The following is a 25,693-nucleotide window of genomic DNA, read 5'->3' as shown; positions in this document are numbered from 1 at the left end:
GATTTCCCCAGGCAGCTGTGGCTTTGCTCGCCCCAGCTGGTTGGTTTAATTTAGGTCCCACATCCACGTACAACCTTGCTCCTTCAGCTCCATTCTATATACTCTGTAAAACACAATTCCTTCCAATATTCCTTGCTCGGGAGATGAAGAGGGAAATCGGACTCTGAATGAAGTCAGTTGTCAGGCCAGACATCTACAGGAAAAGGTAAGCCCCTTTCCCCAGATTTTTCAAAACCACATTGAGTTCCATTAGAACAGCTTCTCTGCAGCCAGCTCCTCTCTGCCCTGGTGCCCACCCTCTGGGAATGCCTTTGGGCAGGGCTCAAGTTGGTTTTGTTTGGTTTTGGTCGTAATCCTTCCAATATTAAAATGGTGGAAGAACATTATGGAATAATTTTCCTTCAGGTGCTGAGTTCTACTATGTCTTAGAGCAGTCTTCCTTCCCTTCACAAAGAAGAAGAAATAACAAGGTGTTTCAGGGCCTGGTGATTCAGTCTGGGGGATCAGCGTGAGGTTTGATGATTTCCCTGCCTCTGTGTTGTGGCTGCTGCTGGCTGGTGTCAGCAGAAAGATGCTGGGACACAGCTGTTGCTGCTGATAATGCTGATGCATTAGAGATCTGGCACCAGTCAGGTGGCCGTCCTCGCATCCCTGCAAGGGTGGTAGCACCTAGGGTGGTGGGCCCACTCAGTAGCTGAAGGTGGATGCAAGGGTGGGATTCAAGTTATTTGGATTTGATTCAGAAGTGGAATTTGAAATATAGAGGCGGGGGGGGAAATACCAGCGGAGGCACAGGAGCATTTTAATTACTTTCAGAAGTTTGTACTGTGTACTCCACTGAACTTTCTTTCAGGAAAGTGCTGAAAAATAAGCACGTATGGTGGTAACCCACCAAAAAGAGCAGGGATGTTGCATTGGTATTCAAGTCTGAGTCGTTTCTACACAGCACCAAGCAGGCTCCTGTTTTCTGCTTGTGTAAGGTTCTGCCCATCGGGATGAGGGACGTAGCACGGGCTGTCTTTGCAAAGGTCTCTTTCTGAGCTGAAACTCTTCACAACAGGCAGGTCAAACTACACTGCGAACGGGGACTTCTATTTAAGGGAAGATATCCATTCATTATCACAGGCGGTTCCCTTCAAGTGCCAGGCTTGATCTGCAGATGCTGCCCCTGAAAGCCAGCAAAGGGAGGCAAGTATAAATATGTCTCTGAATGTAGGTCAGCTCTGAACTTCCACCGGCGCTAAACCAGGTCCCTACTGACTGCAATTAAATGTCACATTGTGTTAACAAGCAGGAAGAAATCAAGAGTGGTTTCCTACTGAATAACCCTGAGGATCCTTTCAAGGGCAAGGGAGCAGCTAATGAAGCTCATGAAATCATTCAAAGTTTTTGAATGAACCAGATGGTCTCAGCTGTTGAATAATTCACCAGAGAGAATGAGTGCTATTTCTTCAGGTGTGCTACTGGGTGATATGTCTTCTTGGCACCTGCCATGAAAGGCCAGACATATGTTCCCTTTACGCTTTCTTTGATCTTTCACAGTTGAGAGGCGCTTGTGAAGAACGACCCTTCACAAGTCACCAATGGGATCAAAGCCTGGGGCCAGAAGTGCATGTGATAAACGTCAGGTTTTGGAGTGGGTCAGGAGGTGAGACATTTCTTTGGTCAAATTTTGGAACCTCCGAGGAAGCCAGTGTGGCATTCAGAAAGGGACTGGTTCCCCTGGAGAAGAGTGTTAGTGTCCTAACACATCCCTCTCTGCTTCTCTGTGCTGCTGTGGGCTCTCTATGGAAAGCCCATGTTGCAGTATTAATTGTGATAGTTTGGGGGATTCAAATCTGTCACTGCTCTTCATCTTTACCAGGTCACAGGCAGCAGCTGTAAATTCTGATTCATAAACGTGATTTATACATCACTGTGGGCCTCTCTGCAAGGGCAACACCCTCACCTCCACACAAGGAATTGTGCAAATAACACTGCCACTACACACAGGTCATGTCTGCAAAGATCCTTTTTAGACCCAGGTGAAACATAGAATCATAGAATGGTTAGAGTTGGAAGGGACCTTAAAGATCATCAAGTTCCAACTGCCCTGCCATGGGCAGGAACACCTCCCACTAGAGCAGGTTACTCAAAGCCCCATCCAGCCTGGCCTTGAACACTTCCATAGATGAGGCATCCACAGCTTCTCTGGGCAACCTGTTCCAGGGTCTCACCACCCTCACAGCAAAGAATTTCTTCCTGATATCTAATCTAAATCTCCCCTCTTCCAGTTAAAAACTGTTACCTCTCATCCTATCCCTACACTCCCTGATGAAGAGTCCCTCCCTGTCTTTACTGTAGGCTCCCTTTAGGCCTGGTGGAGGTGTCAAACTAGTGCCATAACAACTCCACTTTGGGAATAAGACATGGTCACTATGTCCTTGTTAGCTGGGGGTGGCACTGGCTGTGGCTACCATGACGGACCTGAGCTGCAGGCAGTAAGGACGTTCCTGGGCTGGGCTTTACCCGGTGCCAGGCTGGAGGCAATGGGCTGGCTGCTCTGGAGAGCTGATGCAGATTCCTGCAGGGAATGTGGGGAGATGCCACCTCGGGCACTGAGGGCCAGAAGCCTCAGGGAAGATCAGAGCTGGGCAACACTCATAATGACAACACTGAGCAGATTCAGGGCAGCTCAGGGTGCCAGGAGCAGTTGGTGGATGGTACTGCATGGACATACAGCTCAGGAAAGGGGACAGACCCCTCTTTTGCAATGAGCTCCAGTGCAAGAGCATCGCTGAGCATGTTGCTGGCAGGTCAGTCCAGAGATGGATGCTTGCCAGGTGCCACCTGACGAGTTGGGCTGATTCAGGCCCTGTGCTCCTGCCTTGCCCCAGTTTGGTCTGGCCACCTTCCTGTGCTGCTCCCAGCAGTAGGGGTTTGATTTTCTCCTTCTGCTGCCACCAAGGCTAGGGCCCTCCAGCAGGTCTCTGAAGAGTCATTTAATTGGTCCGAGAGCCAGAGAGAGAAGGTTGATTTATTGCATTCTCCACAGGAGATGCTGAATGCTGCCCAGATCAGGCACTCAGGAATACTTTAGCAATGCCACGACAGGCCGGTAGCCCTTTCTTCCTGCCCAGGCATGGCCACACAGTTACCAGTCTCCAGGCTGTGGCTATAATGGAAGAATGCCTGGTCCACACTGGTTTTAATGGTGCACTCTGTACTTGAAGAAGGGGGCAGCCACCACAGTTTCTGTGCAGAAAGGTCTGGGAAGGGATGTGGAATATAACGCTGGCATGCAGTTCCTACAGGGCTCAGTCTGCAGGGAGATCATCTCAACAAGATCCTCATGTACTCCATGGCCTCTCTAACTGTCCTCTCTTCTCCAGAGCTGCTCCTGGCCAGGGCAATGTTTCTTGCAAGGAGTCATCCTACAGGAGCATGACAGGCTCAAACACAGGTGCCAAACCTGTGTGGATGTCCCCAGAGTGGCTGACAGCCAGCACTCTGGGGGAGGTTGGCTGGTGGATCTTCAGCTCTGGCTGAAGCAGCAGTCAGACACAGTCAGCTTGTGTGCCTACCCGGCAGCCCAGTCATTAGGAAATGGGAACTGAACTAATTTAAGAGTCTCTCCTTTAGGCAAAAAGAGATCAATAAAAGAGAAGGGAGAAGGGCACAAAAGCAAGACCTCAGCAAGGAAGGCTGTAACTCCACTTTAAGAGATGCCAAGTAGAAAGGCACATAAAATAAGAGCTGTTTATTTTCTCCCATAATATCACATAACTGCCTCCAGAATGATAAATGGCTTTTATCTATCCTGTATCTGAGATAAGGTTTCCTTTAAAATTACCATAGTTATTGGAATCTTTTCTTGCAGAAGATGTATTTGCTACAGCCTGAATTGTTCCTGACACTACCTGGCAATCCTGAGCAACAGATTAGCTGAAAGTTTACTAAAATCTGCGTCTTAAGCAAAGAAAAAACAGGATGGACTTCCACTCCATTTCTATAATTTACATATACATGACCATTTTTGCTTCAGGGCAATAAATGATGGAAGATGTGCATCCCTTTGGAATTTTAACACCTGAGAGAAATCATGTAATTTGTTTTTTAACCTCTATCTACTGGTTTCTTAAACAAATTATAATAAGCTACTAGGCTAGTTACTCTAAGACTAATCAGGAGGAAAAACCTGTGCAGTGCTAGAGCCTGTATTTTTATGCATTATTAATAAATCAGGACTCGCAGCTGGGCTTTTGCAACCCCATTATTTGACAAATGGGAGTTGAGCCATTCTGCAGTGCAGTAAACATGATCGTTCCAACAAGCTAGATATCGTTTTGGGAAGCCCTCTCGCATTTTAATGAATCTCCTCATGGCCCTGTGCTGTTAAACCACCTCAGCACTCAATGTAGGAGGATTGCAGCAAGCATTGCTGTCACAGAGAAGGCATTTCCTACCTATTTTCAGAGGCTGCTGTTCCCTTGGGTTGTGTATTACCTGGCTCAGGGATGGCAGTATGTAGCTTGGCCCCATGGAGAACATTTTGCCCCATGTCTTGGACACAGGGAATCCAACACATCTGCAATAAGTCATCTTGATTACAAGCACTGTATAGCTGAGGAGATGAGTGCTCTGTTCTGAGTGACTGCAAAGCCCCTCACACTCTGCTCTAGGTGGGATGTGCAGGAGCAGAAACAGAAGCTACATTTATAGAATCAAAGAGTATCTTGAGTTGGAAGGGACACATAAGGATCATCAAGTCTAACTCCCTGCTCCTTGCAGGATGACCTAACACTAAACCATACAACTAAGAGTGTCATCCAGACACTCCTTGAACTCAGACAGGCTTGGTGCCATGACCAGTTCCCTGGGAAGCCTGTTCCAGTGATCCACCACCCTTTCAGTGAAGGAGCTTTTCCTAATGTCCGATCTGAACTTTCCTTGACACAGCTTCATTCCATTTCCTCATGTCCTAATGCTGATCACCAGAGAGAGGGGATCAGCACCGCCCTCTCTGCTGCCCCCCATGAGGCAGTCTCCCTCAGCCTTCTCTTCTCCAAGCCGTACAAACCAAGTGACCTCAGCTGCTCCTTGTAAGCCTTGCCCTCAAGGCCCTTCACCATCTTGGTCACCCTCCTCTGGGCACACTCCAGTAATTTTAATGTCCTTCTTATATTGAGGCACCCAAAACTGCACACAGTACTTGCCACACCAGTGCAGTGGGACCATCACCTCCCTTGACCGGCTAGCAATGCTGTGCTGGATGCACCACAGGACACAGTTGGCCCATCTGACTGCCAGGGCACACTCTTGACTCACATCCAACTTGCCATCAACCCAGTCTCCAGATCTCTTTCTGTGGGACTAGTCTGCAGCCTCTTGTCCCTCAGTTTGTACGTACAACAAGGATTACCCCATCCCAGGTGGAGAATCCAAACTTGCTTTTGTTGAATTATACCAGAAAACAAAACAGTAGCAGGAGATATTCCTTACCTGTGAGGCAAACGGGCAAAGATGGTCTGGCCGTATCCATTTGCTGAACTCTTCCAGCTTCCCAAACAAGGTGGCTGCATCCAAGTTGTCCTTGAGCTCGGGCTAACCTCATGGCTATGCCTAGGGATCATCTGAGAGAGGCATAGATGGCCTGAGCCAAAATTGTGCCAGGGATCTCATTAATTAGGCATTCCTGTGCATGCTGCCTGCCACTGCTTAATTTATTAGCACTGGCACAGCTGGGATCATCACCTGGTCAGCAGTCCCAGCTGGGCTGCACCGTCCTCCTTCTTCCCTAAATGAGGTATTTGATGTGAAGAAGCCCATGTTAAGCCTCTTTAGAATTAAACTCCACTTCAGAAAATCCCAGTGTGAATAAAGAAGTAGATTGATTTGGTTTTAAATGGAAAATAAAAACAGGGAGGCAGTAAATCAGAGACTCCGTACAACACAAGGCACTGTCAGCGTGACTGAAAGGCAGTAGATTGAAAACCAGCGTGCGTTTGTTATAAAAGAAGGGGGTTGACATTTAGTCACAAGTTAATATTTCAAATGCGATTTGGAAGACTGATACGAACCTGAAAGCAGGAGGGCATGGAGCTGGCTTTCACTGAAGAGATTAAAATCCCCTCCATCTCCGCTAGCCCCTCACCACCGAAGCGGGGAGGGGTGTTTTTTTCTGCATCTTCCAAAGCAGCCTGAGGTCTGTGGCCAACATGGATGCTCAAAGTCAGATTCACCGCAGCAGCTTCGAGCCCCACGCTTGGGTCACCAGAGCAAGGGCAGTGGGAGGAAGGCTGTCACCCCAGCAGGGTCACCTGCCTGCTGGCATCTTCTGGGAGAGAGGAGGCTGAGCTGAAGGGATGAAACAGTTTTCTGCCGGGGAGAGCAGTCCCTGCCTGCCCTGGGGCAGCAGAAGCCCTCAGAGAGGTGGGAGAGGAGGGAAGCAGATGCCTGGCCTGGGGCGAAGCCTGGGGAAGGTGAGGGGAATGGCTTGATCCACTTGTGAGGAGAAGCAGTGGCGCTGGGAGAAAGCTGACTCACCTGCCTGGAAAGAAGAGCTCCTACACTTATTTTCCCCTCTTCTGTCTGCTGGCTGAGACCTTGTGGGTGTGCTGGGTCCAAGGCAGAACCCTGCTCTGGGAAGGAGGGGATGAGGGAGCTGAGGAAGTGGAGAGGTTGAAAAATGAAAGGAGGGTATGAAAGGTGAGAGGATGGACTCCAAGATTGCCAGGATTCCAAGAGCAGGAACAGCATGGGGACAGAGAAAGAGTTGCTAAAAGTAGGACGCTGGGCTGAGGCACACCGAGGGAGGGGCACTGAGCCTTGCAGAAGCCAGAAACCAAAGGCAGTATATCAAAGTTACAAAGGCTGTATATCACAGACATGGAAGTGGTGTCATCTTGTATTTTAATGCAAAGTTTAATATCAAAATTTTTTCAAAGAGAAGCAAAAAACCCAACCTGCTGTGTATTTTTTTAGCTCCCCCCATCCCTTAGCTCTTCAGGGAATGGCCAAGGCTGGCTCCCAGGAGCACACTGCACCACAGGCCCAAGGCTGGAGAAGGCACGCAGCAAAACATTCAACTAAACCCCAAAACAAAGGGAAAAAAAGACCAGTTTTCACTTTCATCTCTTTTAAATAAGCATCTCGCTAGATGAAAAACCATTTGCTACAGCCACTGCAAGAGTAACTTAAAACAAGCCGTTCTTTGAGCAGAATAACTAGGGAAGCCACGTCTTGCGTGGCTGAAGCTTCAGGAGGATAAGGAGGGGGAGCACCTGTGGCAGATTTTCCAGCAGCTGAGTCTCTCTGTCCCATCAACTCCTGTGTCAGAAGCGCTGAACTCGCCTCCCGCAGCTAGACTGCCTTAAGGAGCCAACAGCAGAGCACTCAGACGCTGCTCCACGAAATAGGTAGGAATTTAGTCTGGTGGCGATTTCTCCCTCTGCCAAATTCAGCTGAAATTTGCCAGTGGGCTGAAGAACACACTCTTCTTGCCTAAAATTTGTTCCATGGGAAACAAGGCCAAAGTAAAGAAGGCACAAGTCAAAGATAGCTTTACCAAGAGAAGTAACACCTGACCCTTCCTGAGAAAGGCACCTTCTCACCACCACTCTCCTGCACAGCTCAGCGAGCAGAGCTTCCCAGGGCAGCCCCAGCCATGCCCTCTCTGCCAGCAGGCTCTGCCATGGGGCAGCCGGGCAAAGCCAGGCTGTTACCCACTCCAGACACATCTGTCCTCTGAGGCGCTGAACCCCTGGCAAATCCATCCCTATACAAATCTGCACCATGTATCTTCTCCTAGTGCCAGCTCTTTTGACAATGTATAAAAATAAAAGGCAGTCCGTTTTGTTAGCAGTCGCTGTGTGCATATTTAGCAACTTTAGCCAGCGATGCCAAAGTCCTCTTCAATAATGCTACGGGGCCAGATGGCTCGCAGTCACACATCATAAATTCCTTTCTGCTATTTCCATCTTGTATTTACCCAGCTCAGTGTGTAACAGCTACTGGCGTTGAAGGCTTCCTTCTTCAGAAACATCTGTGGTTTTGATAAGTCTTTGTAGGTATGGAAAAGCCTGAAGTCCTTCAGCTCCAGTTCTCGGAGCAGGCTGTACCAGTACCGCACCACGGTGCTGTCGTTGCCGCTGACCTCAAACCCAGGCCAGTGGATGTGCACCTCAACGACCAGCTGTCCTATCTGCTCAACAACATCTTCCAGGATCAGGTTTTCCAAAATTTTCCACTCGGCACTCTCCACATCTGCCTTGAGGACATCAATCTGCAACAAAAACACCATTACTATGTGAAAATGAGAGGCTTTGCAGTTATCGTGAGCAACATCTGAGGCCAGGCTTGGCCATTTTATACATAATTGTTACTATGTGCAATTCCTTTTGTACCAAAAAAAAAATTAAAAAAATCTCAGAGCATCATAGGGCTACCATGGACAGTGTGTGAACTTTCACACTTCCCTGTTCACAGCCCTTCTCCTCCTGGAGACCTCTGGGTCTGAAAAGCTTTGTACCCCGAGATGTCTGATGCAGCTCATCCTACAACCAAAGCATGTTACTGTTCCTTCACAAACCTTGTAGTGGCATCACAGCCATGGAAAAAGGAAACCCACCAAACTAAACAAAGACACTAAGGTTATTACTGTTCCTTACTTCTCCATCACAAAATCCTGTGACAGTGATTACTTGCACCACAGTACAGTGGGGTCCTCATGTGCCAGATGCTGCAGGCACCACACAAGTGCAAGAGAAGGTAAAAGTGAAATGAGCGAGGAGGACCAAATAAAATAAAATTACGCAGAAAGCCTGCAGGGTTTTAAGGTCAGATCCTCCAAAGAAAAAGGGAGAGCAGCAAAGAAGCCGTGAAGCTGTCTGAAGGGAAAGATACATCTAATAGAAAAGTGCCCTGTTTCAGTTTTAGACAGCAAGATATTCAGCAATCCAACTTCTCACAGCCCAACACAACTGTGGGTTGACTTTACTTGGAGATTAGATGGGGAAGGGGAGTTGTATGCTTTAATAAAAACAGAGCATTTTGTCACAATTTCAGACCTGGTAGAAAACGATGACTGCTGCAGAGCTCAAGGCCCTGCATTCCCAGAGCCAAACAGGGGAAACTGCCCCTGTGACAGCGGGGTTTCCCTAGGTCGGTTCCACCTGAGCTGCTGCTTCTGCCCATCTGCTCACGCTCAAGATGCATTTGAAATGAAGAACTAGAGCACTTTAGAGTCAGGAATAGTTAAAAAAAAAACCCCACACACCTGGCCACGGCAAGGGGCAGCCACATCTACCTTCCCTTGTTCTCTGGCTGGCTGACTGGAGGCACCAGGGTCTGATCTGCTGAGGTGCCACAGCCACATCAGCCCTCCTCAGGGGTTGTGCTCCACCGCTGCGGATGGCCATGGGATGGCAAGAATCGCTAGGTGTCAAACACTTGCTGTTCCTCGTGTCCATCTCTAAAGCCAGGGTATTAAGCATTGAACACCCTCTGTACGGTGGAAGGGCTGTGCCCGCAAAGGGCTGTGACAGTTTTGTGGGACAAGCTGTAAAACAGCAGAAAACAAAACACGGCATTTTCAGAGCAGGACTGGGAGAGTGGGACTTGAATGAGGTCCACGGTCACAGACTGAATAATGACAAGCCAAGCCGCTGCTCATCTGCTCATTAGGGCGGCATTGTGCCTCCTCCACACTGAGGGAGGCAGGGGGCCAGTGGAAAATGACTGAGGGATTACGGAATTAAAGCCCGTATTGTGGCATGTCCGCACAGGGAGCACAGAGGAAGGCTGCACGGACAACCTTACCTCTGGTATTGCCTAACTTGACTCTGCAACAAAGAGCCTGTCAGTCTGTCCACCAGAGCCCCTCAGTCTGTCCATCCGTGGGTCAGGGAAACAGTTTAACACAGAGCTCCTTTGGGTTCAAGGGGAGGCTGAATGTAAATGATGCTGCTCATGTCATTTCAGCTGAGAACGACTTCATGGTTGAGCTCACTTGTTTTCCTTTATACATTTAAATAGGTTACTTATTTTTCAGGCACCAACTCGCAGCTCTACCTGCAATGCAATTTTTGTAGGTAGTTGATTCCACCTGGGTGCAGTTGCCATAGGACCGAGCTGCTGCACTTCAGAAACCACAGGCTTTTATCTTCAGGAGACTTCTGTTACTTTGAAAGGAGATAAATTATGCAATGTCTTTTTTTTTTCTTCTTTTTCTTCTTTTTTTTCTTTTTTTCTTTTTTTGCGGGGGTAGGGGGAGAAATGTTTCTAAGTGTTTGCTTTTGTTTTCCCATGATCTTGCTTTATGGCAACAGTAGGACATCTTTTTCCCATGGTAATGTTTCCAAGTCATCATCCAGGTTTGTTTGCTTTCCTCTGGTGACACTGACTGCTGCTCCTGCTGCTCAGCGGGCTCTCTGCACGCTCTGCGCTGCCTTTGCAAAACTGATCCAAAAAGTGGCTGCTAACCAGTGTTTCGGTAGCATAAAATGAGATACCACAGTAACTGCTTAAACACACACTGAAGTGACCAGGGAAGGAACACAGAGCTCACGGGGATGTGCTGCACACACAAACCAGAGGTTTGGTGTTGCCTTCAGTGCCCAGCACTGCTCAGAGACCTGCAAGGGAGGAAGGTCTCTACCCACCAACTTCTGTGACTGCCTTCCAGGCGAGGCGTCCGTCTCAGCCCAGAGTCTCCATTTTATGCCATGGATAGGGGAAAATAAACAGCAAACCAGCTTTGTGTCAGAGTATCTGAGTGAATAACAAGCGTCCTGCTAACACCAAACGGTGAGTTTTGTGGTGATTACACCGCTCAGGAGATATTTGCCCTCCGTGAGAAGCAGAGCACTACTGATAAGAAATGCACTACCACCTTCCAGACGCCTGGATTCAAAGTGCCACTGAACGGATTAATGGACAAATCTATCAATTCAGAGCTCGCATTCACCTGGGAGCACAGCTGGAGCCTGTGGCTGAGAGTAAATCCTGGAGGGCAGAGATCTACAGTGCCTGAAGGTAAAGGATGGCAGTCAATAGCCCACCGGTTTCAAGGCTAAGGCTGGTTCCTCTTATCTTCCACAAACTAACTAAGGTTATCAGTAAAAGATGCAGTTTTTTCAAAATGTTTTCTCAGTGTTTAGCTCCCTTGGCAAAAGCACTGCAGCACTGTAGCAGCTACACTTGGAGGAAAAAAAAGGCCTTTCCTCATGCACAACCAAGCATATAAAACAGATGAATAAGAAAGTGTTTTAGTTAGCAAAGGTTAACGCGTACAGTACGAAGGCTCATTTCTTCTTTTTAGGGTAATGACTTGTTACAACTGTGCATCATTTCCTAAAGCAGAGATCAGAGCTCTGTTTGCCTTGATGGGTTTTGAACTACCAGGGTTAACGGGGATTTCAGGCTCTGCGCTGCCCCATGGGCACCATCTAAAGCTCCCCGTGGAGAAGAGTCAATTGAGAGCGAGTAGCTGGAGGAAGCAATTTAGCTGTATTACTTCCAGCATGCACTCAGCATGTGGAAGCGGCAGCCAGGAAAGGCAAAACCAGCAAAGGCTGTAGGAGTCAGGCAAGGAGGATCCCTCCCTTCCCGTGGGAGCAGCTCTGCGGCAGAAGGTGGGAGCAGGGAGAGAGGAGAGCTGGTTACGGCTTTCAAGCAGAGGAGGGGAGCTCAGAACCACAGTCCTGCACTCGGGATTGGAGGCTGTGAGGAACAGCCCTCTACTCCAGCTCCTGGAGACAGGCTTACCATTTCCACATCAGCTGTACAGCAAGAACAACTCTGCTTGCTTATGCACCAGCTCTTCTCCTCTCCACCTAAGTACTCTTTTCTGTTTTCAGCTGACAAAAATCTAGAAAAAGCTGTTTAATTCATATTTTGATAGCGTGTGACTTTGCAGGTAACAAGCAGGTTCCTGAGTGTGAGTTTTTTAAATGTAGCTTCCTTCTTTTTCCATCTGCAACCTTTCAGCGTATGTTCTTCACTTTCTTTCCTTTCAAAATGCATCCACAGCCCCTCCTCACCAGCAGGCAATGGCTGGGATGTTAAGTCCCTTTCATTCCTTTTTATTCCGAGCCCAGGCTGTAATTGATGGCAGACAGGATGCCACGTAGCCTAATAGCAAATTATGCTCCCAGCAGCTTGCAACTGCCTCTCCCTACGCTCCCCGCGATCCATGGGAGGAGGAACCATCCTGGCTCTCCCCAAGCCACCCGTCAGGGAGACTGGGACTGCTGTGGGCACCATCTGAGCAACGCCCACGCTGAATTCAGAAGACAAGTCAATCGCTGAACAGTGAGGTACAGCTCCAAACAGCAGCACTTCTCCCTCAGATTACCTCCCTTCCTTCCTACTCACTTGTACAAGCCCCTCTGTGGTGGTCTGTACGGCCAACTTGAAAATGACTCTGGGACAAACGTGTCACTTGAGATTACAGGCACCCAATGTGACAGATTGGGAACAACTTCAAGTACCTGCTGAAGGCATCAAAGCCACAGAGCTGGTTCGTGCAGCCAGGTGCTTACATGGTCTGTGGTCTTTTTTTACAGTAAAGGGCAACTGTCCAGTTGAAGTCACTCACACAATACACACATCACTGAAACAGAAATCCAGCAGTGACTGCAGACGAGCTTCTTTCCTCCGCTCTCACCGTTGATCCTCCAGAGCCTTGCAAGTGACAGAGAAGTCTTCTTTTCTCTCAGTTTCAGTGATGGAATGCTTCCATGAAAGCATTACACAGCAGGGGCAGGATATTAAGTCATTTCATGCTTACCACTTAAGCAGGAGAAAATGTTTCAAAATCATATTAAGAAAACTTACTGACTTTTCTCTGACGGCCAACTGTCAGTATAGCAACAGCTTGCCAGAAGCAGTAATGGCCCCAGACAAATGTAGCCATCCGGAAAGCCCACCTGGTGCATGCAGGAGACATCAAGCCCAGCAGAGTGCTGAGTCCCAGCACTTTGCCCATGCTGTCCCACTGGGGACTGCTCCTGTCAAGGACCCACGTGGGCACCCCAAGTGACTCCCCCCCACAGCCCCAGAGCCCAAGCGTGGGAGCAACCTGGCACTTTTGTTCCACGCTTTTTCCCTTGGTCTCTGATGCCGAGACGTTTCCCACATACTCTCTCCATCTGGAAGCAATTTCTCTCTGAAGACTCATTACAGAAAAAGATACACCACCCATCATCCTCCACTCCAGCCCAGTTAAGCGATGCCACTTACTTCAGTGAGCAGGCAGAGAAGAAGAGGGCTATTAGCTGGCAGGAGGTTTTTTTCAATGCTACTTTAAGAGAGGACAAAATAATCTCTGGACAAACAACTGCCACCTGACTTAGCATGGCCTGAAATCCTTTCTCCCTGGCTGCATTTGGTCAGGAGGCTGCAGGGTTTCACCTGTGGCTCTCCTGTCATCCCAAACATCTTTCTTCACTGTGGGATTAGGTCTTGGCATCTTCCCATCTTAACTCACGCTGGGCACTGGACCAGCCAGAGATGGCAGCTTACTCGTTAATCATCTTCTGGTCATAAAAATAATGTATGTCCCCAAGACTGAATCGATTTTCAGACAGGTTTGATGGGTTTAGTTAGCATTACACTACAATGACCTTAAAGCTAGAATGATTGTGCTTAACATGTTGTCTAGCCTTCTACCCAGCAAGAGCAAGGTTCCTGTGTGACCCAGAGAACAGGACTTACAAGCTCTCAGCATGGGGCAAGCCGACTACACATAGGCAATCCTGAGGGAGAGGACCTTCCCCTCACAAAAATCCTGAGCATCAAAGATCTTGGTTCCCCACCTCATTAAACTGAGACCAGTCTCCAGGAACCTCACCACTAGCTGAGGACTCAAAAGTGATGCTTTCTCAGAGGAAACAGGGTGAAGAGCCACCATGAGGACATGAGTCACCGAACAGTGACCTCCTCACCTGCTCACAATGGCAGTAGCTCAGATTCAGTGAGCATCCCTGCCCAGAAATACTGTGTCCCAGCCACCATTTGCACCATGTTGCCTTTTTCAGTTTGCGTGGCTCTTCTGTTGTACAGAACAAGACAAAAACAACATCCCCTCACCAGGTCCCTCAATCCAAAGGTGAGATTGCCCAAGTGGGAAAAACCCCACAAAGGGAGCTGCAGAAACCCTGATCTTAAATGATTTATCAGCCTGATCAGCAGCAAGAGGCCTGCTCGCCAAAGCCCGTGCTGCAAACAGACACTTTAAATATTGCATTTATCCCAGCAGCAGCCGACAGCCCAGGCTGGAAGCTCAGCCCTGGCCCAGGGCACGGAGTTCCTCTGCAAAGAGGGCACTCAGCCATCCCATCTCACAGGAGATGTCCCGCTGCCCGCTCCCCCCGCAAAGCGGGGAAAATCCTTTCATTTCTGTTCTTTTGATCTCCTCGGCCAGACGCTGCTGGGTGCCTGTGGGAACGGATGTTTACTCAAAAGAATAAGTGCTGCACGCCGGACCCTCAAGTCTCTTCATTAAAGGGGAACAAACGCTCGCAGTCTGTTTGTGTTGCCCCCGCACCGAGCAAGGACAGTGGGACCCGGCTCCGTGCTTACGTAAGGCCACGTTATCCCGGGCCTGCAGAACGTGAAAGCCAGCAGTCCCACCACAAACACACGAGGAGGGAAGGAGGGGGCAGTCAGTGTGGGAGGTTTGCATTAGAAGGCAAATAGTTATGCAGCAACTGATCCTGAAGCCCCAAGGAGCAAGACCTGCGAGTGTGTTCACACACACAAGGGACAGAGGGCTTGTGCTACCGTAAAATGGTTGTACCCGGTACACAGCATGCAAGACCTACTAGTGTTTATTACATAGTGCTCATGGGGGCCTTCAAAATGTAAGCAGAATCACAGAATCATTGAATTATCTAGGTTGGAAGGGACCTTCAAGATCATCTAGTCCAACATCAACCTACCTCTGACAAAAGGGCTCAGAGTCCCATCTTCAAAAAATGTTCACCACACATTAAAGAACATCTTATGGAAGGAAGAGACCATGCAGCCCCAGTATAACCGAGTAGCTCCAATTAGATCTGGTGGAGAACCTGGTTTCCATCTGCGCTAGCCAGCGCAATGAAGTCCTTTAAGACTACATCCCTTCATGGGCTCTACTTGTTTCACTTCATTTCTGGTCCAAGGTGCCAACCTGCCTCTCTCTTCTGCTTCACTGTTTGTCTGTCCACCCTGTGGTTTGCTTGCAAGCGGGAAGAAAGCTGCATGTTCCTGAAAACGTGAATAAGAAACATCCTGAACTGCTTGCACGACTAGGAGATTTCATCTGGAACGGGCAGTGGGGAGGGGGAAGGAGAGCTGCTGTGGATTTGACCTCTGGATTTCAAATTTCTGAGAGTGGAGGGATACCTTAAACTGCTGTCAGGTCAAAAATGAGACCAGAAAGGATCCAGACACTAAGGTGAAAGTATTCAGACACGAGATGGCCAGTTCCAATGACAAGAATTTGTAAACAGTGACTGGAGAAGGGATGAGCTACCAGGGACAAACGTGGAGGGAAAAAAAATTACACTAATTTACTGAGCTCCTAAGTGTTCTGGATAGGGCATTTATCTAAATGACTTGTTAATGTCAATTACTACCTGCAAATTGTGAGAAAGATGGGTAGCAGAGAAAGACCAGGATGCTTATGGAAAGGGGGTTGGCTCTCAATTCTCATAAACCAGCATCGTGCCACGGACCACCACCCTGAGCAGATGTTCAGCACCCTGGCCGAATTAAAACCATACAGATTAACATTATTGTGCTTAAGCAGGAGCTGGGGAGCCTGCACAGAGGTCTGAGCTCAGCAGGTGCCCTGCGTCTGGTACCACCTTGTGAAGCAGGGCTGGTTCCCCGGGCTCCTGCCAAACTCCGGTTTCGTTGGGAGGAGGGAACCAGAAGTGACTGGCTTCTTACAGCAGCAGCATACCAATGATGACTCCAGGGTGCCTGCAGCGAGTGCCGTGCTCTTCTGAATGCAACTGTTTGACACTGAAATAGTGGTTACGCTGCTGCTGTTGAAAAGAAGGTGGAGGGGGACATCAGTGCACCGGAGTGTACTGGGAATTGAACACAGTTTGCGCAGCCCACTAGTAAAGCTGGGGGGGAACAGATTTTTAATACCTGATTTTTCTGAAGGGTCTTCCCTAACAGCAGCAACAAAAAGGTAAAATAAAACCGTAAAAAATCCTGTTTCTTTTCTAGTTGTTAGCAGACAATAATATGCTTTGACAGTGTTTTGTTCTTTTTTTTTTTTTTTTTTTAAAAAGAAGACTTGCATAAGTTCTGTTTCAGTAACAAGATACTTTCATTACAATTCAGGCATCACACTAGCCCTTTTCCTAGGGGAAGAAAAGGCTACGGATTGCACCGCATTGAGTCCACGTTGTCATTAAAAAGATCTTCACCCCATGCCTGACAATTGCATACTAAACAGCACCTTCAGGTCGCTCCCTAGAAACACCCCTATTCTTAACAGCATCTTAAGAACTGCTCCTGGTGGAAAGAATTTAAATGAGGTGAAAGGAGATATAAAGGACCAAGAGAAAACCCGGTAAAGGAATGTGCCGCCCTCCACCTGGCTGCTTTCACGTCAGATAGCTTTTGCCCAAAAAGTTATATACTCAGAATTCATACCTACACCCTTCTGATTCACAGAAGGTCTTACAATCACTCTGCATTACACGATAACCTGAGAAATGACTGTTCTCAGCAGGTCTGGTGTATCACAAGACTCATACACTTTTTCTGGATCAGGTCATTAATCATTTGCTCTGTGACTCATTCCTTTTAAATCAAAACAAACCATGTAAGGCACACGTCAAAGGAAAGCCATCTCTCTCCCCAGATGTTTCAGTAATGCACAGCCTAGTATAGTTACAGTGTGACTAAGAAGTAGAAAAAAGCTACTTTTTTCTGTTCTTATCTTCTAAATGGTCCAATCAGTAGAGCTGAACCAAAAGAAAATACTAAAGAAAAGCAAGAAATTAACTGAAAAGCACATCTTGCATTTTATAGTAACAAACCAAACAAACATGGCACTGCTTGCTTTGTAAATCTTACAGAAAAGCTCCTCCTTAGCTCAGGCTGCCCACTTCTTGATAAAGAAAGATGAGCAAAAGTAGCTGCAGGCAATGAAGTATATTAGCGTTTGAATTCAGGCTTGTATATCCTCTGAGGGAAAAAGTCTCTTGAAAGCAACCTAAGGAACTTCCTCAAATGTATTTTGGCAACAGTTATTTAAGACTTTAAGATTTCGGATGTCTTTACAGTTCCTTAAAAACAAACTGGGAAATGCTAAAAAACGCACAGATTGCTGCCAATTTCAAAACAGGATGTTTTTGTTGTTGATGACTGTAATTAGGACCACTGACCTTGAAAATGTCAACAACCCATCCATTACCTCTTCTAATTATTGTTGCAAATATTTTTTTCTCTTTATAAACTTGGCTGCATGAGTACTTTAGTGCTTGTAGTCAGGCAACGTCCAGACCTTCCACTGGACTGAAAACACTAGCACTCAATGTCACCAACAAGTTGAAGGGAAAAGGAAAGGGGGAGGAGGAAAGTATTTGGTATATGGCTAGTGATTTAAAATCAAAGTGGCTGTTATCAGCACACAGCAAATCGCAACAGACAAGGCACCCCTACAAGAAATGCATTACAAGTACCTCTGAAAAAAGACCCATTGTCAGGAGATAACCTTGGAAAGTGCCTGAGCTCCCCAGACATAAAGGAGGAAGTTCTGCAGCTCTCCCAACACCTAATCCCACAGTCAGAAACCTGACACCAGTCCCAGAATCATAGAATCGTTATGGTTGGAAGAGACCTTTAAGATCATCAAGTCCAACCATTAACTAAACACTGCCAAGTTATCACTAAACCATGTCCCTCAGCACCATGTCTACGTGTCTTTTAAATACCCCCAGCGATGGTGACTCAACCACTTCCCAGGGCAGCCTGTTCCAATGCTTGACAACCCTTTGGGTGAAAGCATTTTTTATAAATCAATCCTAAAACTCCCCTGGCGCAATTTAAGATTATCTTCTCTTGTCCTGTTGCCTGTTACTTGGGAAAAGAGATCAGCCCCCACTTCACTACAACCTCCTTTCAGGTAGGGAGCAATAAGACTTGTGTGTGTCTAAGTGGTGTAGTAGGTAGTTAACCATTTTCTCTTGGACATTGGGGGGGTTCATTTGGCTCCCCATCCAGCTCGGGGGGCTGGGTACCCAGATAACTGCTCTGACTATTAAAGACCGAGGCAAAGAAGGCATTAAGTGCCTCAGCCTCTTCCTTATTCTTGGTCACTATGTTTCCCCCCACATCCAATAAAGGATGGAGATTCTCCTTAGTCCTCCTTTTGTTGTTAGTGTATTTATAGAAACATTTTTAACTGACTTTTACAGAAGTAGCCAGATTAATTTCCAGTTGGGCTTTGGCCCTTCTAATTTTCTCCCTGCAGAGCCTCACACAATCATTGTAGTTTTCCTGAGTTGTGTGCCCCTTCTTCCATAAACTTTCTTTTTCTTCCCAAGCTCCAGCCAGAGGTCTCAGTTTAAACAGGCCAGTTTTCTTCCCTGATGGCCTGTCTTACAGCACATGGGGACAGCCTGTTCCTGTGCCTTAAAGTTTTCCTTCTTGAACAATGTCCAGCCTTCCTGGACTTCTCTGCCTTTCAGGACTGCCTCCCAAGGGACTCTGTCAACCAGCCTCCTAAACAGCCCAAAGTCTGCCCTCTGGAAGTCCAAGGTGACAGTTCTACTAACCCCTCTCCTTACTTCTCCAAGAATCAAAAACTCTATCATTTTGTGATCACTATGCCCAAGACAGCTTCCAACCTTCCCGTCACCCACAAGTCCTTCTCCGTTTGTAAACAGCAGGTCTAGCAGGGTACCTTCCCTAGCAGGCTTGCTCACCAGCTTCTTAGCTGTGTCCTTACCTTCTGATGTCCAAATTCATTCAATATGGTGCCCAGCTTCTTCGTGTTGCTGTGAAGTTTATGAGCAGCAATGGCTGGATTGGGATCCCTCCAGTCAATGGACAGGCGATGGTACCAGAGGTGCTGACCCTCATGAATGTGTGCTGACTTGATGCTGGGGTCGAAGCGATGCACCTCACATCCACTGTTGGCCATGCTGATCTCAAACTGGTTGTCATCGTTGCCTAGCCTACAAAACAAAAAAGATGTAACTACTAATGCTGCAAAAAGAACTATTAGTGTGTAGGACATTCTGAGGATCCCTAGTAAAAGAAGGTAAAATCCAAGCTACTTATTTCTGGAACATAATGGAAGTGGTAGAACTGTTATGCTCCTTCCTGGTATAAATCTACAGCACTGAGCACAGTCTAACCCTATTTCTGACAAGATAACTAGAAATAAAGCTAAGGGTCCACAAAATACCTGCTTAAGATTTGGAATAAGTAATTAGATAAAAGCAATTTAAAGGAACATGTGTTTTTTTCCCAATGTCACATTCATAATTGACCTTCATAAACCTTTAATGAATTTTGTCATTTATAGAATGAAACTACTGGAGTTCAGCAGAAAAATCAAGCTCAATGCAATATATTGCATACAATTAGAATGAAGGGCTCCTTTCAGGGCAAGAACGAAATCAGTTTTACCCAGGCTGATAACCTTCCCAAAGAGTTTTTCCTTAATTCAGAAGTCGACATAATTTATAAGAAAGTAAATCAAACTTTAGCACTTTTGTGCTGCCATTATTTCTCTATTTAAATTTTGTATTTATATATATTCCTCTATTTTCAATTTCCTTTTTCTTGACAAGATTACAATACCTTCCTTAGTATTGCAATCTTGTACTTAGTACTGCAAAAACTTCCAATACCCAAGCCATAAGCAGAAGAGCAAATACATTTGAAACGCATACAAACTGTTTTGTAAAAATCAGGTATATTTCCCACCGTGTCTATAATCTGGTGTTACAGAGATGAGCCATAATGGCCACCAACAGGGACAAGATGCAAGAACTAAACGCCTTTCTCTCTCTCTCAGCGCATAGGAAGCCACAGATAAAAAAGCAAGTTTTAAAATAACCCCTTCACAACAGTAGCAGAGTTTTTACATGACTTAAGAGAAGGATTGCTGCTAATTTGGCAAAGACCCCACAAAAGAAGAAAACTTAATAGCCCCATCACACAGCACTGCTGCTTCAGTCCCTTTTTGTGCAAGGAGAAGATGTACTTTACAAGGCAGTGCCATATCCCCACCTTCCACAGTCCATTGGTTCACACAGGGTACATTAAAATTAAAAAATTCTGGTATTTACCATTGCAATCACACGTCTGGACTGCAGGCCTTCCCTACTACATAAAACAGAATGTCCTCTTCATTCCTGCTCCTCCAAGCTTGTTTCAAATGTGGTTCAAATCATGCACTAAACCTTAAACTTAATCAAAATTACACTGCTGGATATAGACAAACATAGCGCTGGGAAGAGAATCAAGTTTTTTAAATCAGCGCTTCGACCAGTTGTACTAATTGAGAATATCCACTATGTACTGACACAGCATGGCATTTATCCATCATACCCAAACCATCCCAGGGCAGTACTCTCAGCTGGACTGTCACAGCACCTACATCAATACGTAAAATGCCATACATTTTAAATCATGCTAAACTACGGCACAACATTAAGCCAGCACTTTGTTTTACACAGGTGACATCCTGGTAAACTAGAATGAATCCAACTTGTGAAACAACGTGTGGCAGAGCATACGTTTTGGAAGCTACCAACATGGTATGACGCTTGCTGAAATACTGGCTAAGAACAGCGTAACGATGCCCTATTAGAAGGTCTTCTCCTCAACCATCTTCCCCTTCGGGCGTCCTGGGAAAGTAGGTGCAGACAGGGTTTGCAAAAACAGTCCAGCGTGCCTTTAAGAACAACTCTATTCCACAGGATTCCAGCCCGTACAGCCGTGTGGGGGGAAAAGAGAGGAGTTTTCTTTTAATACATTCAACACACATTAGGAAGAAAGTTCAGAAGTTAACCAAGTGAATCGACATATTTGTTTGCATGTGGCTTTCTACAGAAGGGACACTGATGAACAAAGACCAGTGTAATCCCTTAGGAATGAGAAACTGGCTAAAAATGAACAGCATATGAATTGTTGGGGACAGTTACAGCATTAAAGGGATGAGCCTACCAGCAACTGATGGACACACGCGCCCATGACACACTTCTAACAGCCCCAGCTGGTACAATCCATGGGGCCAGATGCTGTTGATGTAGACAAACCTCAGGCTGCCTCCAAACAGATTGCTACTCGTGGACTGCAAAGGGGGGTTCACAGCAGTGCAAAACAGATAAAAAAGTAAGATGGATGAACGTAAAGAAGTTGCTGATATATCTTCTGGCACTCTGGATAACAGCTCAAATTCATGCCTTGAAGAGAGATCTAATCAACAAATATTTAGGAGAGAAAATAAGGCCATTTCCAAAAGACCTAGTTTCAAAAATTCCCGCTTCACAAGTGATCACACCAAGGGACAGCACAGCATGAAAAAGGTGAACAAATGAGGTCTCCTAAGAACAATTTTGCGCTACTTAAAAAGGGACCGTGACTGTAGAAGAAAGGTGCGGAGGTCACACAAGACTGGAGAAGCCCTTCCCCACCACCAGCCGCGAGCAGCTGCCGCCTCCAGCAACAGCAAAATAAAAAATGCTGAAGAGCCCGACCTATTTTTGCCGTGGAGGAGAAGAGAGCTCGGTGACAGAGCCGTCAGTGGCAGGCAGCCCCCTGCAGCGGGGGCAGAGGTGGGCTTCCAAAGCAGCGGGTGCAGGACCCCGACCCTGGGGAGGGCCTCTCCTCGCCTGCCTGCCATTGAAGGGCAGGGCCGGCTGTCACTGCTCCCCACGGGCAGCGGGGCAGGGACGCTGACCCAGGACACAGCCCAGCGCCACGGGGAGCCCTGTCCCTTGGCTGTCCCCTGCTCCCAGGGTCCCCGCAGGGTCACGGTACACAAAGACTGACACTGGGGATAAATGGGGGGGCTGCAGCTTCTGCAGCTTGCCCTGAAGGGAGCATCGCGTCAGCCCCCACGTCCCGCGAGCGCCCAGGAGGCACAAAAGCTGCTTTGTGTCCTCCAGCACACACCTGTAGCTGTTCCCCCCACAGGGACCACAGGACAGAGCTGTGAGAACACACAGGTGAAGGTCCAGCTTCCCCTTCCTGCCTTCCCCCTCCTCCCCTTCTTTCTCAAAGGAAGGTAACGGAGCTCTGCAGCTCGGGGAAAAAAAGAAGCGGCCCCTGCCTGGATCCTAAAACTCCTACACTGAGACCCACCTGACAGGGCTTTTATTTAGTATTGCAGCGAGACTCTTTAAACCTCAACTGGTAAATTTCTGAAATCCTATTCATTTATATTATCCCAGCCCGAGTGCCCGCCTGTGGTGTTTGTAACAGACTTAGCTTAATCTAAGCAGATTTAGCACTAATAACTGAAGCTCACTAATGCATATTGCAATTATGTATCATATGGGGAAATCCTGTCCCCCAAGCAAAAACACTGCTGCCTCCCAGTAGGAGAAGCAACTAATACTAATCTAAAAAGATCTCCAGACATTTCAGACACTGCTCGCTCCCATTCTCAAGTAACCTCTTCTACAGCATTCAGGAAGGCAATGCCTAAGCAGCATGTTCTGTTCCATTTTTAATGATACATGGATTTAATTCAGGATTCCCAGTAACGCTCGCACTGAACTTTCACATTTGTCCTCCATCCATCGTCTCCACAGAGAATGTTCTTCATTGGAAGCAGCTGCTCCCCCTTTGCTCTTTACGAACTGCATGAGATAACAGAAATGTTTAAAGAGGATTTTTGTCTTACTCAGAACAAAATTACTTTTCTGCCTGTCATAAGCTAAAGGAAGTGAGTCTGAGAGAAGGGTTATGTAGTAATGAGCTCCAAAGGCTGCAGAAGTAAACTGGAGGACTGAAGACTGCTGCTCCTTAACCTAAAGTATTTCCCTTTTATTTTTTAGCTGTTTCATGTGATGGTTGGGTATTTACTGCACGTGTATCTGACCACTGATGGGTGAGCCAACGTCAATTTCTATCTCTGCTAAGCCCTACTGTTCCATGAGTACAGCACATCTGGCATTCAGGCTCCCTGTACCATACCCAGAATGGCACCACACATAAAGCACTAGTACACATGCACTTGCTCGGATTTGTTCAAAACCATTACCAAGTTATCTCTGTGCTGGTCAGCTTTCTGCCAAATCTGCATTTCCTAGCACAGATGAAATCAACTCTGCATTGTGTCTACTGGCCAATTAAACAAAATTACTGTTCTAAACCCACGCTTGGTCCACAGCAAAAGGGAAGAGGGACATTAATGTAGGGGTTCAGGTCTAATATTAACATTCATGTAACTTGAACTGCAAGGTGTAGATCAATTCCACTGGACTTTGAGTACTTTGTCAAGACATCTAAAGTCAGAAGCCACGATATCCCAGACTTCCTCTGTAATCAAAGGAAAGCAAAACCAACCTCCAGAACGTTATTTAGCTTAGCTGATTTTCCACCCAAATGTGCCTGCCTCTCCTTACTGACTGCTGGAAGGAGCAATGAGCCAGCACTACTGCAGTCAAGCAGGTGAAGTCTGGAGCTGAACACGGCATAACACACTCTCTCTCCTAACTTGCACAGGAATGTGAAAAACTGAGGAAAAAAAAATATCATGTATTTTGCATTAAAACCAGGTAAGTATAATTTGAAATAGATTGTAAAGAACATTAAAAAAATAAGAAGCAACAGTAGTTGAGAGGAGTTTGCCCTCCATTAATGTGATTTTTCTCTAAGGAGTGTGTTATTGTTCTTCTGCCACAAAGCAACACAACTGAACAAACCCTGAGAACCCCTCACCCTCTGAGGAGTTTGGTCTTTACAGCTCAATATAAACTCAATCCAAATATAAGCCCACCCAAATTAACAGGAAACAGTCCCTTTGACTGCAGCATCCACTTGATGTTAATTGCTGGTGTTGACTGCCATATGCTAATCACTGAGAAATGTCCCACTCCACAGACACAGCTCCTTGCTGTCCCCCATTTGTAAACCCACAGCAGCAAAATCACAGAAACCAACTGCACGGCTTCACAAGAGATGAAGCCTTTCAATACACCTCTAACCTAGAGCTGGCTCCCAGGACAGCAAAGGGAGTTTTATGAGGCTGCAGCCTGTGGAGATCTGTGTCAAACGGGCTCCAGATCCCAGCAATCATTCTCCTCATGCACCTGATGGGTAATGCAAAAGGCCAGGGGCCCGCCAACTCTGAGGGCTGACCTCCCTCCTCCTCCTCCTCCTGGGAAGCAGAGTGTTTTACTAGCAGGGAAACGGGCTGCATTTGTGGGTTTACTACTTGTGAAAGCACTTGTTCTGTGAAGAGCGAAAACTTCAATCTCAAGTGCTGTAAACATCATAAACACTACAAACATTTTAAAATAAAGCCAAAACTGGCTTTTATTATTATTATCACTTTGCCACATGTTATCCCCGAAGTGCGTAGCAAACACACTCTCATATGGAAATGTTCTATTTTGTCCCAGGGGTAGTTAATGAAATTTTGTAAGCGATGCTGCTGTAGTATCTGGCAATTATGCATTCATTTCTGCTCAGGGAAGATGCTGTTGGCTTCTCAGTCTATCTCATTAATTTCCTCTATGTGAACTACCACTCACTACTCGCCACTAAGCAATTTGTTTTCATACCGACAGTAGAAAAGCGAAGGAAAACAATGACCCTTATTGTGAAAGGTTTTTCCCTAAAAACAGAGTTTAGAGAAGCACATCAACACCTAACAAACACACCCCAACAAAGTCTGTATTTTAAAATCCAACGTTGTTGCAGCCTGTGCTGCGTTTATAGGGCTTTTTGAAGCGAGGTGTCATGAAACAATTTGCTGTCTTTAAAGAGCTTACCCAAGGGAATAGAGGCGGCACTGCTTGCTCCTGATGCGATGAATAAGGCTAAACCTCTCATCAAGACAGATCGACCAGGGCTTCTTTGCAGTTTCAGGGTGCCCTCTCAGGCTGTTCAGGTTCATGTGTTCACATGAAATCTGTTGAAATCAAAGGATGCTTCATTTTAAGACATAACTTTTAATCCGTTTTTAATTTGCCTTCTGGGGAAAGAGTGGAAAGAAGAAAAATGTTAATTGGTTTCATTTAAATCTGAATGTCAATCTGATACACAGCTATGGAGATTTGATGATATTTTTCCTTGTTCATGTGTTCTACTTGGTGAAATTTAAGTCTTACATAAGCCCCCAGAGAACAATGCAGTTTGAAAAGCAAATAATTAAGCATTAGTACTATACCCCAAAATCAATTTTCCTGAGAACAAGTTCTTTTGGCATTAAAATGTTTACCTTTTTTCCTTTTTCAAACCTTGGAGTGGAATCTGCATCCTGAATAATGTTAAAATCATGTCATGATTCAAGCCTGAAATCACAAGTTGCAGTGTCACCGCAGTGTACCCTGTGTACCTTACCGAGAGTGTCCTGGATCTCTGTTCCAGAAGGGATTTAGTCATTATCCCAACACATCCCCTCTCCAACAACAAAGGGATTTAAGCAAGTGCTTAACTAAACAGAGGAATCGTAGCACATGTGCCTATGCTGTGCTGGCTTAGACAGCTGGAGTCTAAAGCCAGGATAAAACCACTG

At 46.6% G+C, this 25,693-nt stretch overlaps 1 protein-coding gene across 1 annotated transcript in view; it reads right to left on the bottom strand.

Annotated features, from left to right (window-relative positions):
* Positions 1 to 6,874: 6,874 nt before the first annotated feature.
* METTL24 (methyltransferase like 24) overlaps positions 6,875 to 25,693 on the bottom strand; it is a 28,319-nt gene continuing 9,500 nt past the window's right edge. The window contains exons 5-7 of the mRNA XM_014964433.1: positions 24,948 to 25,087; positions 18,938 to 19,166; positions 6,875 to 8,263 (exon numbers count right to left, since the gene is read on the bottom strand). Of these exons, the coding sequence (XP_014819919.1) occupies positions 7,949 to 8,263; positions 18,938 to 19,166; positions 24,948 to 25,087 (684 nt within the window). The 3' untranslated portion in view covers positions 6,875 to 7,948. The remainder of the gene's footprint in view (positions 8,264 to 18,937; positions 19,167 to 24,947; positions 25,088 to 25,693) is intronic.

Source organism: Calidris pugnax, unplaced genomic scaffold (genome assembly GCF_001431845.1).
Source record: "Calidris pugnax isolate Ruff unplaced genomic scaffold, ASM143184v1 scaffold219, whole genome shotgun sequence".
Taxonomy (NCBI): Eukaryota; Metazoa; Chordata; class Aves; order Charadriiformes; family Scolopacidae; genus Calidris; species Calidris pugnax.
The sequence above is the reverse complement of the archived record's forward strand: the minus strand, read 5'-3'. Positions and strand labels throughout refer to the sequence as shown.